At 52.1% G+C, this 14,681-nt stretch overlaps 2 protein-coding genes across 4 annotated transcripts in view; one reads left to right on the top strand and one right to left on the bottom strand.

Annotated features, from left to right (window-relative positions):
• The window catches only part of Myh6 (myosin heavy chain 6), a 24,585-nt gene extending 14,870 nt beyond the window's left edge, over positions 1-9,715 (top strand). Inside the window, exons 25-38 of the mRNA XM_047541561.1 lie at positions 682-1,071; positions 1,420-1,546; positions 1,635-1,753; positions 2,342-2,538; positions 3,048-3,231; positions 3,418-3,583; positions 3,664-3,788; positions 4,709-5,017; positions 5,338-5,541; positions 6,404-6,529; positions 6,733-7,008; positions 8,255-8,350; positions 9,176-9,310; positions 9,640-9,715. Of these exons, the coding sequence (XP_047397517.1) occupies positions 682-1,071; positions 1,420-1,546; positions 1,635-1,753; positions 2,342-2,538; positions 3,048-3,231; positions 3,418-3,583; positions 3,664-3,788; positions 4,709-5,017; positions 5,338-5,541; positions 6,404-6,529; positions 6,733-7,008; positions 8,255-8,350; positions 9,176-9,310; positions 9,640-9,663 (2,478 nt within the window). The 3' untranslated portion in view covers positions 9,664-9,715. The remainder of the gene's footprint in view (positions 1-681; positions 1,072-1,419; positions 1,547-1,634; positions 1,754-2,341; positions 2,539-3,047; positions 3,232-3,417; positions 3,584-3,663; positions 3,789-4,708; positions 5,018-5,337; positions 5,542-6,403; positions 6,530-6,732; positions 7,009-8,254; positions 8,351-9,175; positions 9,311-9,639) is intronic.
• Positions 8,494-14,681, bottom strand: Cmtm5 (CKLF like MARVEL transmembrane domain containing 5). 3 transcript variants are annotated; one of them, XM_047541566.1, is made up of 5 exons: positions 14,264-14,681; positions 13,145-13,408; positions 12,566-12,658; positions 12,290-12,374; positions 8,494-10,681 (listed from the first exon to the last, which is right to left on the bottom strand). In XM_047541566.1, the coding sequence occupies exons 1-5, from the start codon at positions 14,387-14,389 to the stop codon at positions 10,662-10,664; spliced, it is 588 nt and encodes a 195-aa protein (XP_047397522.1). In that variant the 5' UTR covers positions 14,390-14,681; the 3' UTR covers positions 8,494-10,661. The 3 variants fall into 3 exon arrangements, with proteins under 3 accessions (XP_047397522.1, XP_047397524.1, XP_047397523.1); XM_047541568.1 differs by having other exon boundaries at positions 8,499-10,681; positions 13,145-13,297; positions 14,264-14,653; XM_047541567.1 differs by lacking the exon at positions 8,494-10,681 and adding an exon at positions 10,706-12,204 and having other exon boundaries at positions 14,264-14,668.

Genomic DNA, 14,681 nt, shown 5'->3' with positions numbered 1-14,681 from the left:
TAGTCACAATCAAGGCTAAGGCCAGAGCAAAGAGATAGGGGCACAATAAAGAGAAGGGTGCTCTGCTAGCACTCACTTGACCTAAAGGGAGCAATCAAGCTAGACTCCAGGCCTGGTCATAAAAAGAGGAAGCCCTGAAGAGTGAGGAAGATGGTGGATCAGACTTTGTAGTTAATTTGGAAAATTACAATAGTATTTGATTGTTCTGAGGCAATTGAAATGTTGTTGCAAACATTTGTAAAAATATAAGCATCCTCTCTCCTGTATTATGGTAAGACAGTGAAACTGTGGACTTTGAGATTCCTGATCTCATTAGGATCTCGTGGTTCTCCTCAGAACACAGACTCTTGGAATTTAGAGGGGCAGATGCCCAGATGGAGTCTGGGAAACCCTCAAGATTTGCCTTGAAGGTTTCACTTCAACTAAATTCTTGTTGATGGTCAGTGCATTAAATGGTGCTTAGTGATATCCCACTTGATGCCAGTAGCATCCCCACTTATGTCATAACAATTAAAAATGCCTCCAGACGTTGCCACCTGTCCCCTAGGGGTGCAAAATTGCCCCTTTTAAGAACCACTGCTCAAGAGGAACCAAACCATTTGGGAATTTTCAGAGTCTCGGGGTGGGGACCCAATGGAGGTGTCCAGGCAGCAGGTCTGAGCCCTTCACATCTGGGCACAGGCACGCATAGAGGAGCTGGAGGAGGAGCTGGAGGCCGAGCGCACTGCCAGGGCCAAAGTGGAGAAGCTGCGCTCAGACCTGTCCCGAGAGCTGGAGGAGATCAGTGAGCGACTGGAGGAGGCTGGCGGGGCCACATCTGTGCAGATCGAGATGAACAAGAAGCGAGAGGCTGAGTTCCAGAAGATGAGGAGGGACCTGGAGGAGGCCACTCTGCAGCACGAGGCCACAGCTGCGGCCCTGCGCAAGAAGCACGCTGACAGCGTGGCCGAGCTGGGTGAGCAGATCGACAACCTGCAGCGGGTGAAGCAGAAGCTGGAGAAGGAGAAGAGCGAGTTCAAGCTGGAGCTGGACGATGTCACCTCCAACATGGAGCAGATCATCAAGGCCAAGGTGAGCCCAGCTCCACCGCTCCCCTCCCTCCTCTCTCCAAAGCTGTGCCTTCCTTCCATCTTCTCTCTATGTGCCATCTCTCTTGTCCTTCTCACTCCCTTCATCTCCCTTGATCTTCTCCTCCTTTCCATCCTGCTCTTCCCTGGCCCTCACCTCCTCCCTTCTTGGATTCATGTCCCTTCTTCAGACTGATCCCTTCCCACACTGCTTCTGTCACCCTCCTGCCCTCTGTGCTCTTCCCACCTTCGCCCTCTCTTCTTTCCTGTAGTCTGGTTAACCCAGTCCCTTCTCCCTGCCAACCCTGGTCCTTCCCACATTCACCTTCTCTGTGTCCATTACTGCCTGAAGGCAAACCTGGAGAAAGTGTCTCGGACCCTGGAGGACCAGGCTAATGAGTACCGCATGAAGCTGGAAGAGGCCCAGCGCTCTCTCAATGACTTCACCACGCAGAGAGCCAAGCTGCAGACCGAGAATGGTGGGTGCCCCTGACCATCCCTGCTCCTGTCCTGCACAGGGCATTTTCTTCTCTTCCACAGCCCACAAACTCCTCATTCTGCCTATAGGAGAGTTAGCCCGGCAACTGGAGGAAAAGGAGGCTCTGATCTCCCAACTGACGAGGGGGAAGCTCTCCTACACCCAGCAGATGGAAGACCTCAAGAGGCAGCTGGAGGAGGAAGGCAAGGTGAGGCCCAACTAGGAGAAGAGGGACAGGCTTGATGGTGTCCCTGGGCATTGAACCTCAACTCCAGAACTGGGTCTGGAGAGCCTGGCTCAATAGTACACACCTATAATCCCAGCTGCATGGGAGCCTGAGGCAGGTGGAACACAAGTTTGATGTCAGCCTAGGCAAGTAATGAGGCTCTCTTAAATTAAAAAGTACTGGGGATGTAGCTTCAGTGGTATAGTGCTTACCTAGAATTCATGAACCCCTGGGTTCAATCCCTAGTTTAAAAAACAAAAAGAAGGAAGGAAGGGAGGGAGGGAGGGAGAGAGAGAGAATTGGGCCTGGAGGCTGGAGAGAGGCCTCTGTAATGGGGGACACTAGTCCAGTTTCTCCAACCCTCCAGCTAAGCAACACCCAGTCAGTTAGTACGTCTTTCCTTATTTGTAAAGGTGCGGGGTGGGCAAACTGGGAAGCCACTTGAAGACTAAGATTCCACCTCAGTGCTCATGCTGGATGAGGCTGGGCTTGATTGAAATAAATACATATAAGGATCTAGAGAATGGGGGTAAGGATTCCCTCCACCTCCTGGTGTCCGCCTCTCCCCAGGCCAAGAACGCCCTGGCCCATGCACTGCAGTCAGCCCGGCATGACTGTGACCTGCTGCGGGAGCAGTATGAAGAGGAGATGGAGGCTAAGGCTGAGCTGCAGCGTGTCCTGTCCAAGGCCAACTCAGAGGTGGCTCAGTGGAGGACCAAGTATGAGACAGATGCCATCCAGCGGACGGAGGAGCTGGAGGAGGCCAAGTGAGTGCCGAATGCCCCACCCTGATTCTCAGACAGGAACAGAGGACCTGGGGTGGAGATAGACAGAGTGGATATGAGTAAGTGGTTTGGGGCGGGAGTGACAGAAGGATGGGTGAAACCTGGCGGGAAATAGAGGTGCTAGAAAGAAAGCCTTGATTCTGTGATCTGTGAGCCCTGGCTGGCCCTGACCCTCTTCCTGTGACAGGCGAGCTTTTGGCCCGGGTTATACCTAATGCTCACGTATAAGACGAGCAAAAAGCTTGTTGGTCAGAGGAGCTATCAACAATCAGCCTAATGAGGGAGTGGGAGGAAGCTGAGCAGCCTGTGCTGATGGACTGTTCTAGGCACCAGCAGTTTTGTCTCCCCTAGGCAGGGGTTCCAGTGTCCCAAGGAGCTGTGGAGGGCATGGGTCTTCCTCATCTGCAGTACCAGCGAGAAAGTCAACACTAGTCCCCCCACTGTTCCCAAGTAGAATCAGACACACACATTCCCCCTCCCCCACCCCGCAGGAAGAAGCTGGCCCAGAGGCTACAGGATGCTGAGGAGGCCGTGGAGGCCGTCAATGCCAAGTGCTCTTCACTGGAGAAGACCAAGCACCGGCTACAGAACGAGATCGAGGACCTGATGGTGGACGTGGAGCGCTCTAACGCTGCCGCCGCTGCTCTGGACAAAAAGCAGAGGAACTTTGACAAGGTGAGCCATGGGTGGGGCCACAGCCAGTGTGCAGGGTTGGGGGCCCAGAGGGATGGTGCTAGTGCAGGGTCAGAGCCCACCTCCCTGGAGGCAGGGGAGGAAGGCTGAGCCTGGGCCAGGGGCCTGGAGCAGCCCTGGACGTGGGACTGGATGCGGAGGCTGCACAGTGAGCCTCGTCCCCCGCAGATCCTGGCCGAGTGGAAGCAGAAGTATGAGGAGTCACAGTCGGAGCTGGAGTCTTCGCAGAAGGAGGCGCGCTCCCTCAGCACGGAGCTCTTCAAGCTCAAGAATGCCTATGAGGAGTCTCTGGAGCACCTGGAAACCTTTAAGAGGGAGAACAAGAACCTGCAGGGTGAGCTGGCCCCAAGGCAGGGCGGAACCACAGGGTCAGAGTGGACCATGTTTTGAGCTTTCTGACTCTTTGACCCCCAGAGGAAATCTCCGACCTGACTGAGCAGCTGGGAGAAGGAGGAAAGAATGTGCATGAGCTGGAGAAGGTCCGCAAGCAGCTGGAGGTAGAGAAGCTGGAGCTGCAGTCAGCCCTGGAAGAGGCTGAGGTGAGGTGGCCCTCCCTGCACTGCCCCCAAGCCTGCCCCACTGTCTCACCTCACCCTCGCCCTGGAATGATTTTGACAACAGGACAAAACCTATTAGCTCCCATTCCTAGTGAAAGGCTATCTACTGCCCCACTACCCATGAATAACTCCAATGCCAAGTTCTGCACAAAGGGACATGTCACAGTCTTGATTTTAGGCAGAGGATTTTTTGAAGTTGGAATCTGGCCATCTTTTTTTTCTTTTTTTTTCTTTTTTTTTTTTTTTGCGGTACTGCTGTATCCCCAGCCCGGGCCATCTTAATAACAACTCAGACAGTGGAGACCTGAGTTTGAAGTGGTTTGAGGACCAAGTTTCCTCTGTGTCATTAGGCAAGGTCCTTAACCTCTCTGTGCCTCAGTGTCCTTGTTTGTTAGATGACATTAATGTACCACCTCTGAGATCTTATTATGTACATACCTCCATGCTTATTATGAAGATTAATGATGTAACCCACTAAAACATTTACATTAGCTATTGTTTCTGTGCATTCTTAAGACACTGAGAACAGCCCTGAGTTTGGGGACTTCTAACTTTTCTCACTAAAGGAGAGGAACCTAGAAAACAAAGAGAGTTTTGCATTACAGAAATCCCTCTTTTTCTGTGATCATTAGGTGGGTGACAAATCCCTGCCAGGTTAGTGCCAAGGGTCTGGCAAAAGAGAGGTTCACACTCCTTCCTTCACAGAGGAAGCCCCATGAGTCAGGAAGCCCAGGAAGTTCAGCACTTCCTCTTCCACAGGATCTTGGGAGCAGGGCCCACCTCCCCATCTCATCTTCAGGCCACAGTTCCAGTGACACCTGACATCCTATGGGCCTCCCTCCCCGACTCCACCCTGGGCCCTGACTGTCCACCTCAGACACCTGTCCCCATCCTCCTCTCAGGCCTCCCTGGAACATGAGGAGGGTAAGATCCTTCGTGCCCAGCTGGAGTTCAACCAGATCAAGGCCGACATTGAGCGGAAGCTGGCAGAGAAAGATGAGGAGATGGAGCAGGCCAAGCGCAACCACCTGAGGGTGGTGGACTCGCTGCAGACCTCTCTGGACGCAGAAACACGCAGCCGCAATGAGGCCCTGCGGGTGAAGAAGAAGATGGAGGGTGACCTCAATGAGATGGAGATCCAGCTCAGCCAAGCCAACAGGACAGCCTCAGAGGCCCAGAAGCACCTGAAGATCGCCCAAGCCCATCTGAAGGTAACAGGACCTGAGGCTCTCAGAAGGTGGGTGAGTCAGAGTGAGTGGGAGAGCCCAGAGGAATAGTGAAGGCCAGAAAAAAATGGTTTTGGGCTAACAAAGATGAGAAAGTGGGAGCCACCTGCCTTCCCAATTTGGAGGCTGGAAAATATGAATGTCCTGAACCAGTTCCGCCTCCAGCGCTAGAGAATTGTTGAGAGGACATGCCCCTTTTTCTTCAGTTGACAAGAGGTTGATGAATGTAGGATGGGGTGTGCCAGAGCCAGAATGGGAGCCTGATGGTACAGTGCCCGGCCCATCCCCTCGTGCTTTCCCCTCAGGACACCCAGATCCAGCTGGATGACGCAGTCCGTGCCAATGATGACCTGAAGGAGAACATTGCCATCGTGGAGAGGCGCAACACCCTGCTGCAGGCTGAACTGGAGGAGCTGCGGGCTGTGGTGGAGCAGACTGAGCGGTCACGGAAGCTGGCTGAGCAGGAGCTGATTGAGACCAGTGAGCGGGTGCAGCTGCTGCACTCCCAGGTGAGGGGTTCAGGGGCCATCATGTGGAACCCTGCTGAGTGTCAGAGCCCAAGACATCTACAGAAACCAGATGTTCCAAGTGAGTCTGTCCTACCAGGATTGCAAATTATTTCACCTCTTGGTCCAATTCTCATGTTAGTAGCAGCTGTCAGAAACACTATCTTGAGAAGAGGTCTAGCCTCAAAAACTAAAGGTGTCATGATTGATTGGTGATGGCTGCCAAAGTCACAAATCTGGGAGTAGTAGAATGCATGCTGTTATTCCATACCCTTGACCTAGAAGACAGCCTCCAGATTGCTCCGTAAAGATGGGAGTCTAAAGAAACATAACTGAATCTCTTTGCCACCTGAACTACAGATAGACTACCATTTTCTGCAATTCCACTCACACTGTTTTCAGTTATATTCTGCAGTGGGTATTTGTGCCCATCTATTGCAGTGCCCTGCGGAGTTTTGTCTTGTAATTTAGTGTGTGCACAAATGACACCATCCACTGAACTTGTGTTCTCTTCCTTAGTCCACTACATTCTTTCTCTAACTGTAATCATTTCCAGAATATTGTCCTGGTATAGAACTTGTTTTTATTTTCCTTGGAATATTTTCATGCTCCTACATAAACATGCAACTGAAGAGTTCAGGAGTAGAACTGTGGGCCTTTTGCTATTTGAAGTCTTTCTTCAGAGATAAGCAGTTTTACATATAATATCTAGAACTTATCCACAGGAAGGTGGAAAACAGGTGCAAAACAATGTCTATCCTCAAAGCAGGGTTTGTTGTTTTAGTGTGACCACTTTCAATTCTCTCTGGATTGTGGTGTGAAAAAGATAACAAAGTATACGATAGTTTTCTCTACTCATATCTAGAACACCAGCCTCATTAATCAGAAGAAGAAGATGGAGTCAGACCTGACCCAGCTCCAAACTGAAGTGGAGGAGGCAGTGCAGGAGTGCAGGAATGCCGAGGAGAAGGCCAAGAAGGCCATCACAGATGTGAGTGACTGCCTACTTCCCTGCCTCTCCTACAGACACACACAGGGACTCTGGGTCCCAGCTGCACCAGCAGCCTGAGTCTGCAGTGCTTAGGGCTACAGGGCCTGCTGAAGCAGATAGCAGGATGGGAGAGAGAAGACCTTTGAAGAGGAAGAGGCCCAGGCCCCAGGCCCAAGTTCTTTTATCCTTTCTCCTGTGCTCAGGCCGCCATGATGGCAGAGGAGCTGAAGAAGGAGCAGGATACAAGTGCCCACCTGGAGCGCATGAAGAAGAACATGGAGCAGACCATCAAGGACCTGCAGCACCGGCTGGATGAGGCCGAGCAGATTGCCCTCAAGGGTGGCAAGAAGCAGCTGCAGAAGCTGGAGGCCCGGGTGCGGGAGCTGGAGAACGAGCTGGAGGCAGAGCAGAAGCGCAATGCAGAGTCGGTGAAGGGCATGAGGAAGAGTGAGCGGCGCATCAAGGAGCTCACCTACCAGGTGCGGGCAGGTGGATCAGGAGTAGATGTGGCAGCTGCTTCACCAGCACACACAGGGCACCTGCTGAGCTGCTGTCAAGGAATGCTGGGCAGCACTCCTATCACCTGCTCTTTGAGATGCTGTCTGTAGATTTATTTTCTTTCACATTCCCTTGAGTCAGTTCCACTTGAGTCCATGAATTTTTGTAGCAAATGGAGAATCCATTTCTATTTCCTGAAAGTTATTTTAACCAGAATCCCCCCAGATTTGTTTGTTTGATTCCTATTTGCAGTGCTGGAGATCAAATCCAGGACTTTGTGCATACTAAGTTTTACCACCGAGCTATCTCCCCAGCACCCCATCCTAGGTTTTTTTTAATAACTCAAAGTGCTACCATGAAGGCTTCAGAATAGTCCAAGAAATCTCTCCACCTTCTACCAGCCTGACAGGAAGACATGAATCAGGTGATGGGAAAAAACTCAGAATGCTTCATGGGAATTCTGGGACCCACACAGAGAAGGCCTTAGAGAAAAACCTCCATCTGCATAGCTCAGAGCTTTGGCCCTTGCCCTGTTATTTTCAGTCTTCTGGAAAGGAAAGACCAAGAAGATGGAGATGTTAATCTATTTGACAGGTGGCTATCAGAGGCACAGGAAAGAGATTACAGATGTAGAACTGAAGATTTGTTGCGGACAAAGTTGGAAAGGGCATCCTGGCACATACATGATATGGAGATAGGAATAATCAAGTGATGCTGGAACCAGTGATCCTGATGCCCAAATTCTGGCCCAGGGCAGTGTATTAGAATATTGGACTATGATAGATTAGAATAATCTGGACTATGATAATACCCACTTTTTTCTGCCTTCCTCATTATTTCTCTCTGGTCACCTCAGAACCACTAGACAAGAGCAGCCAAGCTGCTATAGGTGGGAAACTTATCCACCAGATTAAGACTGGCACAGGCATATCCATATCCATAAGACCATATTAGGGAACTCCATTAGGTTCTGAGTGCCTTCCTTGACTTCCAGCATTTGAACCACAAGCCTCATTGTTTTGTGAGTCCCAGACTCAGAAGCTTGCCTTGCCTTCAACCTATAAGTAGAGTCAGAGATGAACTCTTACCCGCCACCTCTTTGACCTGGGCTATTGGAGGGAGGGAGGGGTGGTTGAGGCCTGAGGAGAAGAGTGGAATATGGAGGAGGAAAAGGTAACTATAATTGTTCCTCTCTGAAAACTGGTTTCTCCCACCCACACACCACAGACTGAGGAGGACAAAAAGAACCTGCTGCGGCTGCAGGACCTGGTGGACAAGCTGCAGCTGAAGGTCAAGGCCTACAAGCGCCAGGCCGAGGAGGCAGTGAGTTTGTGGTTTTCTCCCTTCTTTCATCAACACACCTACTTTGTGTATCTGCCATAGCCAGGCCTGAATGAAGCATCAACTCTAATCTTTTTTTTTTAAAGATATTTTTAGTTGTAGATGGAAATAACTTTATTTTAAATATTTTTTAATGTGGTGTTGAGGATCAAACCCAGGGCCTCACACATGCCAGGCAAGCGCTCTACCACTGAGCCACAACCCCAGCTCCTCAACTCTAATCTTTATCAGACATTTATTCTCTATGCCTGTGAGCTCAGAACTGTGTCAGACACTCTGAGTTCATGATGTAGTGTCCCAGCACCGGCCCACCAGCTGCTCATAGTCCACACACCATAAGCCCAGAGGAAAGCAGTGGAGATGCTAATACAGGAGAGGAGCCATCGGTGTTGAGGGCAGGAAGGTGGCAATGCAGTTAGAATCAGGCCTGAAAGGGAACCTGACTAGGCATCACACAGTGGGGAAGACATCAGGTGAGCAGGAAAATGTGGACATGAGGTATGAATGAGCACATCTGTGCAGGAAGTTCTGGGGTCAGCAAGCATCATGTCATGATTGGAATAGGTGTAGTGAAGTTGGATTCTGGGGTGGAGAGGGGAGCATGCCAGCATGACATTCATTCTGGGCACTGGGTGGCCGTGAAGGATTCTGAAAACTGGAAAAGTTTGAGGAGGGTGTAATACCAGGTGCGGGCGACCCTTGGAAAGGTTGTTGCAGGAACTTGGGTAAGGAGTGAGTGGTTCAGGGACAAGGAGCTTGTCCCAGGCCCCATCTCACCTCATCCTCACAACCTCCCTCTCCCCACAGGAGGAGCAGGCCAACACCAACCTGTCCAAGTTCCGCAAGGTGCAGCACGAGCTGGATGAGGCAGAGGAGCGGGCTGACATCGCTGAGTCCCAGGTCAACAAGCTTCGGGCCAAGAGCCGTGACATCAGTGCCAAGGTGGGTCCCTCACTTGGGCTGCTATAGTCAGACTGGAATCTCTGCAGAGAGCCCATGCCCATCCCCTCATCCCCTAAACTGTAAGCACCCACAACAAGGATCCCAAGATCACTGAAACCTAACTGCCACCTGCTTTTTTTGGTGGTGCTTGGGATTGAACCCAGGGCCTTGAACAAGCTAGGCAAGCACTCTACCACTGAGTTGCATCCCCAGCCCTAACCTTTCCCTTTCTGTGGGTGTCTCCCTTTGCCTCTGAAAACCCTAGCGAATCTTCCCCACATCTTCCTCCCTCTTGCCACTGCCCCTCACAACCTCTTTTCCTTTCTCAGCAAAAAATGCATGATGAAGAGTGATGCTGCCTCCAAAACCTGACTGAGGCTCACCCACAATAAACGTGAGACCTGACACTGTCTGTGCCTTTTTGTCCTTCCCACCTGCAGCCCATCCTGGAGCAAGAGGGCTGGTGGCCACAGCCTCTGTATCAGTTGTGGGAAGCAAAGCACCTCACATCTTTAGAGGAGGAAACCAAGCCCTGAGAAGTGAGGTGTCCTGCCTGCTGGCATGAGTGCCAGCTCTGCTCAGTCAACCCTAAGGGAAAAGGGCAGAAATTTTAGCAGTGGAAGAAATAAAGGCACCAACAGGCTGAACCAATTATAGACACTGGGATACAGAAATCTGATGCCAAAGCTGAAGCCACCCTCCTACCTACCCATCTCTGAGGCAGCTAGAGGCATTGAAATTGTCCTGGGATACCTGCTCTTTGCAAACGAACTTCCTGCTGATACCCAAAGTGGCTCAGAGCTTCCTGGGAAGGGAGGTGCAGGGAAAGGATGTGGGACAGGTCCTACTGTAGTCAGTTCCTTAGAAATAGCTCACGGGAATGACCCTTATCAGCCCCAGGGGTCTAACCCCAGCCTCTGCGGGTCAGCACCTTTCTATGAGAGATCTCAGGATTCTGGGGCAAGTCAATGCTGAGCCCATTCGATATGCAAGGTGGATGAAACATGGCAACGCTCGTCCATTCTCACTCTCAGACATGTACAAGCACAGGGGCATACACAGGCACTCACCATTGAGCAAGGTTCTCCTCTCTCTGAGCTTCTACTGAGGACTGGTCACATAGTTGTTCAGGGTCCAACTGGTTCTGACTTCCTGCTACTCAAAGCAAAGCCCTGGCCTCCACTGAACTTTTTGACAAGACCATCCAGACATTTCTCCAGACCATCTTCTCATTCCTTCACCTGGCACCCCTCTCCCCAGCTCCCCCAGTTGAGCTTCCTCTATACCTCCTTCAGGTGGTGCCCTTCCATTTACACCCCGGCCAGGTCAGTCAACTGGTCTTGAGGATTAATTATACATAAAGCCTGAGAGCTGTGAGCAGAATCCAGAGAAACAAAATCCAGTTGGTTCTAGCCTTGGTGAACCTGCCAGGAGAAGCTGTCAGATCTGATGAGGAACAGGACACAAGGATAGGAGAACAGGAACCCAGAGGCAGGCAAAGTCAATCCAAGAGAGGAGTGGGCACCACCCAGGGAGCAGAGCACTGCCCCACAACTCAAGATCCAGGGTCCAGCAGGACTTGGGGACTGGGGCCTGCAACTGTAAGGAGCACCCCAAAAGATAAAGGAAGACATTTCATGACAGGAACAATCAAGCACTGGGGATAGGGAACAGCAAGTAAGCTTGGATGGAGCCACTGAGCTGGGCCCTGCCTTGGACCGGGCAGGGAAATCCCAGCTGCACTGCACTCCATGGATCTGGCCAAGCTGATTCCCAGGCTGTGGGTGCTGCTCCAAACCCTCTTGGAGCTGAGCTCTCCCATAACTTTCATTGTGGGAGGTCCTCCAGCCTGTCTCCCAATTTATGAGGGCTCAAGGACAGGGCTTCACTTCTAAATGCCTGGTGCCCAGCACAGGAACAAAAGGCACTCAGGAAAAGTGCTCTGAGGAACCAGCAAGCTGGGAAAGCAGGCCCATTGGGGGAAAGAGCTGCAGATGAGGCTGGGTCATTGTTTTCAGAGCTACAAGGAAGCTTCATATCGTACCATATCTAGAACACCTGCCTAGGTGTTAGGAGAGCTGGTTTCTAGCCCTAGCTCTGTCACAAATCAGAAGGTCACTTCCCCTAACTGAGCCCCAATTTTCACTTATGTAGAATGAGGGCATTGACCAGCTGATATTTTGTGAATTTCTTCTTCTGAAGGCCCTGACTGCCCTCTCCCCAGACACCTGCTGACTAAGTCCTCCCCACACCACGAGGGGGAGCTCTACACAAGCCCCCAGGCAAGCACCTCAGCTCAAGCCCACTGACAGGAGTGTGCAGGTAGGGAGTGGACACCTCCTCACATCAGGTCACAGAACTCCAGGTGCCCAACCACCAGGCACATCATAGAGTGGCCTTGAGTACAGCATTTCTCAAATCTCTCCCTCTGCTGCCTCAGGCTGTGGGGCATTTTTGCTTTGGTGAATGCCTTCAGCTTCTTCAGGCTGGTTCCCACCTCCTCACTGCTCAGACCTGGTCCCAGATAGGGATCATGATCTGCTCCAGGCAACATTTCCATGAATACTACTTGACATTCCTAATTTGCCTTAATTTCTGGAGAGCAAGAAGACTCAATAGTAGAATTTGAATCTTTTAATTTGGGGGCACAATTTCCTTCCCTCTCCTCCTCCCCCTCCCTCCTCTGGACAGAACCTTATCAAGAATCAGGCCCAGGGCACCAGGCTCCACCAATACATCCCCACTGGCTTCTTAGGCACATGCCTCTGTAGACCTGGTGTGGGAGATGGTGACCAGGGGGTCAATGAATCCAAAGGAGACATGTCTGGGCTCCATGGTTCCCTGTGTCTGGGTGGGCCTGGGAGACAGGTAGCCCAGAAGTCACTGCTGATTCCCTGTGAGGATGGAACCAGGCAGGGAAGCCATATGAGGCTGAGGCAGCTAGGGTGGGGATAGGGGCATCTCAGGGAGCAGACTCACCCTGGGTGGCTCTGGGTGCCATCTCAGTCCGGTAGATCTTGAAGGCATCATAGGCAAAGACAGACACCAGGATGATGCCAAAAACCTGTGGGAGAAGGATCAGGGACAGCACAGCAGAGGCTATTGAGCCATTGGATCAAGGGAGAGGGAAGTGGGTGGTACGGGGAGAGGGACGAGCCAGGCTCCAGGCACTGGTTTCTACTTTGAACACAAGAAGTGTCAAAGCATCAGTCAGAGGTCCTAAGGGGCCAAAGCATCCCACAGGGCTGGACTCACAAAAGCAGCAATGGCAGCCCCTTCCCGGGAGGTCACAGCAGCAAAGGAGACCACAAGGAAGATGATGATGGCACTGAGGCAGCGGAGAAAGTCCTGGGGAGCCGGGGACATTCGAAGGCAGAGAGATATCACCCAGAGGTTTCCCAGGCTAGTCAGCAGCCCGGCCCTCGGGAACCCTCAATTCCTACATAGGGATGGCCCTGAACACTTTCAAGAGAGGGAGCTCACAATGCTACCCGGGGAATAGGAGCAGAATCCACAGCAGCCAAGGACTGGGAAAAGCCAGCCCAGGCAAGTGGCTGGAGCACCCCAACTTGCAGGCCCAGGCAGGGCAGTGCTGAGGCTGGGCCTTTGTGAGTGGGAAGGCAGACCTAAAGGACATATATCTTCCTCGTTTTTAGGGACCCTTTAACTGTGAAATCTGTCTGTGTGAAAGCACAATGTGGAATACAGGGCACAGCCTGGGACAAAGCCCAGCTGGGGTGTGGAAGTGGAGGGGAGCTAGGAGAAGAAAGGAAAACTCAGCAATCAGATGGAAGGAAGGGACCAAGACGGGGTGAGAAAGGCAGGGCTCCTCACCAGACAGGGCCAGTTAAGCTGATCGAAGCGCTGGTAGTACTGGGTGGCGTAGAGGAAGAGGAAGGTGAGCGTGATGAAGAACTCCAGCAGTGCCGCGGCCATGTAGGCGGAGATGGAGGCCGTGAAGCAGATGAAGATGATGAAAGTCAGAGCCTGCAGGACCGAGTGTGGAGAGCTTGCCCGGAAGGGGACACATGCACTGGCCAGGCCTTGGCTTTCCCTTCCCTCCTCAGGAACCCCACAGGCTGGCACCCGCCTCCCTTCCTTAAAGAGAATAATGAGGAGCTCTGGCACATCTCCCATCCCTGGTGTTGGGGACACCATTCCAGGGCATTTGACCACTGAGGGCCATCTCCAGCCCCAGAAACCCCAGCAACCCCAGCAGTAAGGCCAAGATGTACAGCTCCAGGGAGTGCTAGCCTATGGTGATCCACCACAGCAGTGTCCCCCAGGAACAGAGTATGCTTCTGGAGTTGTGCCCACAAAGTCCCTTCACCTCAGGAGACAGCCCTGGCCCACAATGCTCTTTCCACTCTCAAATGTCTTAAATTTCTCTGAAGAGAACCAGAGCCTTTGATTCCACCCCAAGAGAGAAGGCTTAGAAGGCAGGTGCTCCCCAGCAATACAGGATGGCAGATAGGCAGAGGCCTTAGGTTTATACCATGATCTTGCTGAGTAAGAAGATCCTTTACTGAGAATAGATATTCATGGGGGGGGGGGCAGTCAACAAATAAAGCAGAGCTGTAGGAAATCTGCCCTTTTTGGTAGTTGGGTTTCTTAGACATGCCAAGAAGTGGTCACCCTAGATGCCGGGAAAAGTCAGGCCAGCTTTTATACCTGTCCTATCCCTCACACTCCCTCCACATCCCAGAAAGATGTCCTTCTGTCTAACTTCAATCCGTCCTGCTGCAACTGAAACCTGCTATAATTGCCCTCAAATGGAGAGGCAGCAAGAAAATTAAGAGATGAAGAAGGCACAGCTAGAGACAGGAGAAGCATCTAGAAAGCCCAAAAAGAGAACTTCTGGGTTGTGAGCCTGGAAAACCAGCTCAGGGCTGGTGGGCCAGGGAGCTGGGGATGGGGGAGAGGGAAGCACCAGATTGGGGAGGCAGCTGTTACCAGCTCAGTTTCCAGCAGGATGCCTTTGAGGGAAGAGAAGAAGTTCTTGTCCACAGCGAAGCCCTGGAGCTCTGCAGCTGCCCGCTCCTCGGGGGGCCAGTCCCGGCGATTCCAAGCACTAAACATCTCCGTGGGGCCCACTGGGCACAGCCCCACCACCTACCCACACACTGCCACCAGCCCAGGAAGAGACCCAGAAACCTGGAAGAATGCAGAAGCAGACAGGATACAGAAGGCACTTGGAGAAACCTAAAAATGAAGCAGAGAGGCCTGCCTGGGGGCCCAGGAGAAGGCAGCCGCTGGGGAGGCCTCCCAATGGGCCTTCACCCAATTGCCCAGAGAGAGTTCTGCTGTTGCCTGCTCCAGCCCCCTAGGAGGACACGGGGAGGGCTGAGAAGGCGTGGCTAACCCCTCCCCT

The sequence above is a fragment of the Sciurus carolinensis genome, chromosome 2 (genome assembly GCF_902686445.1).
Source record: "Sciurus carolinensis chromosome 2, mSciCar1.2, whole genome shotgun sequence".
Classification (NCBI taxonomy): Eukaryota; Metazoa; Chordata; class Mammalia; order Rodentia; family Sciuridae; genus Sciurus; species Sciurus carolinensis.
The sequence above is the reverse complement of the archived record's forward strand: the minus strand, read 5'-3'. Positions and strand labels throughout refer to the sequence as shown.

Coding starts and splice junctions, on each gene's coding strand:
- Cmtm5 (XM_047541566.1), bottom strand. CDS start 14,389: ATGTTTAGTGCTTGGAATCGCCGGGACTGGCCCCCCGAGGAGCGGGCA. Junction 12,659..13,144: donor AGCTTAACTGGCCCTGTCTG/GTGAGGAGCCCT, acceptor CCGGCTCCCCAG/GACTTTCTCCGCTGCCTCAG. Junction 10,682..12,289: donor GGCACCCAGAGCCACCCAGG/GTGAGTCTGCTC, acceptor TTCTGCTCACAG/CTCTCAGGCTTTATGTATAA.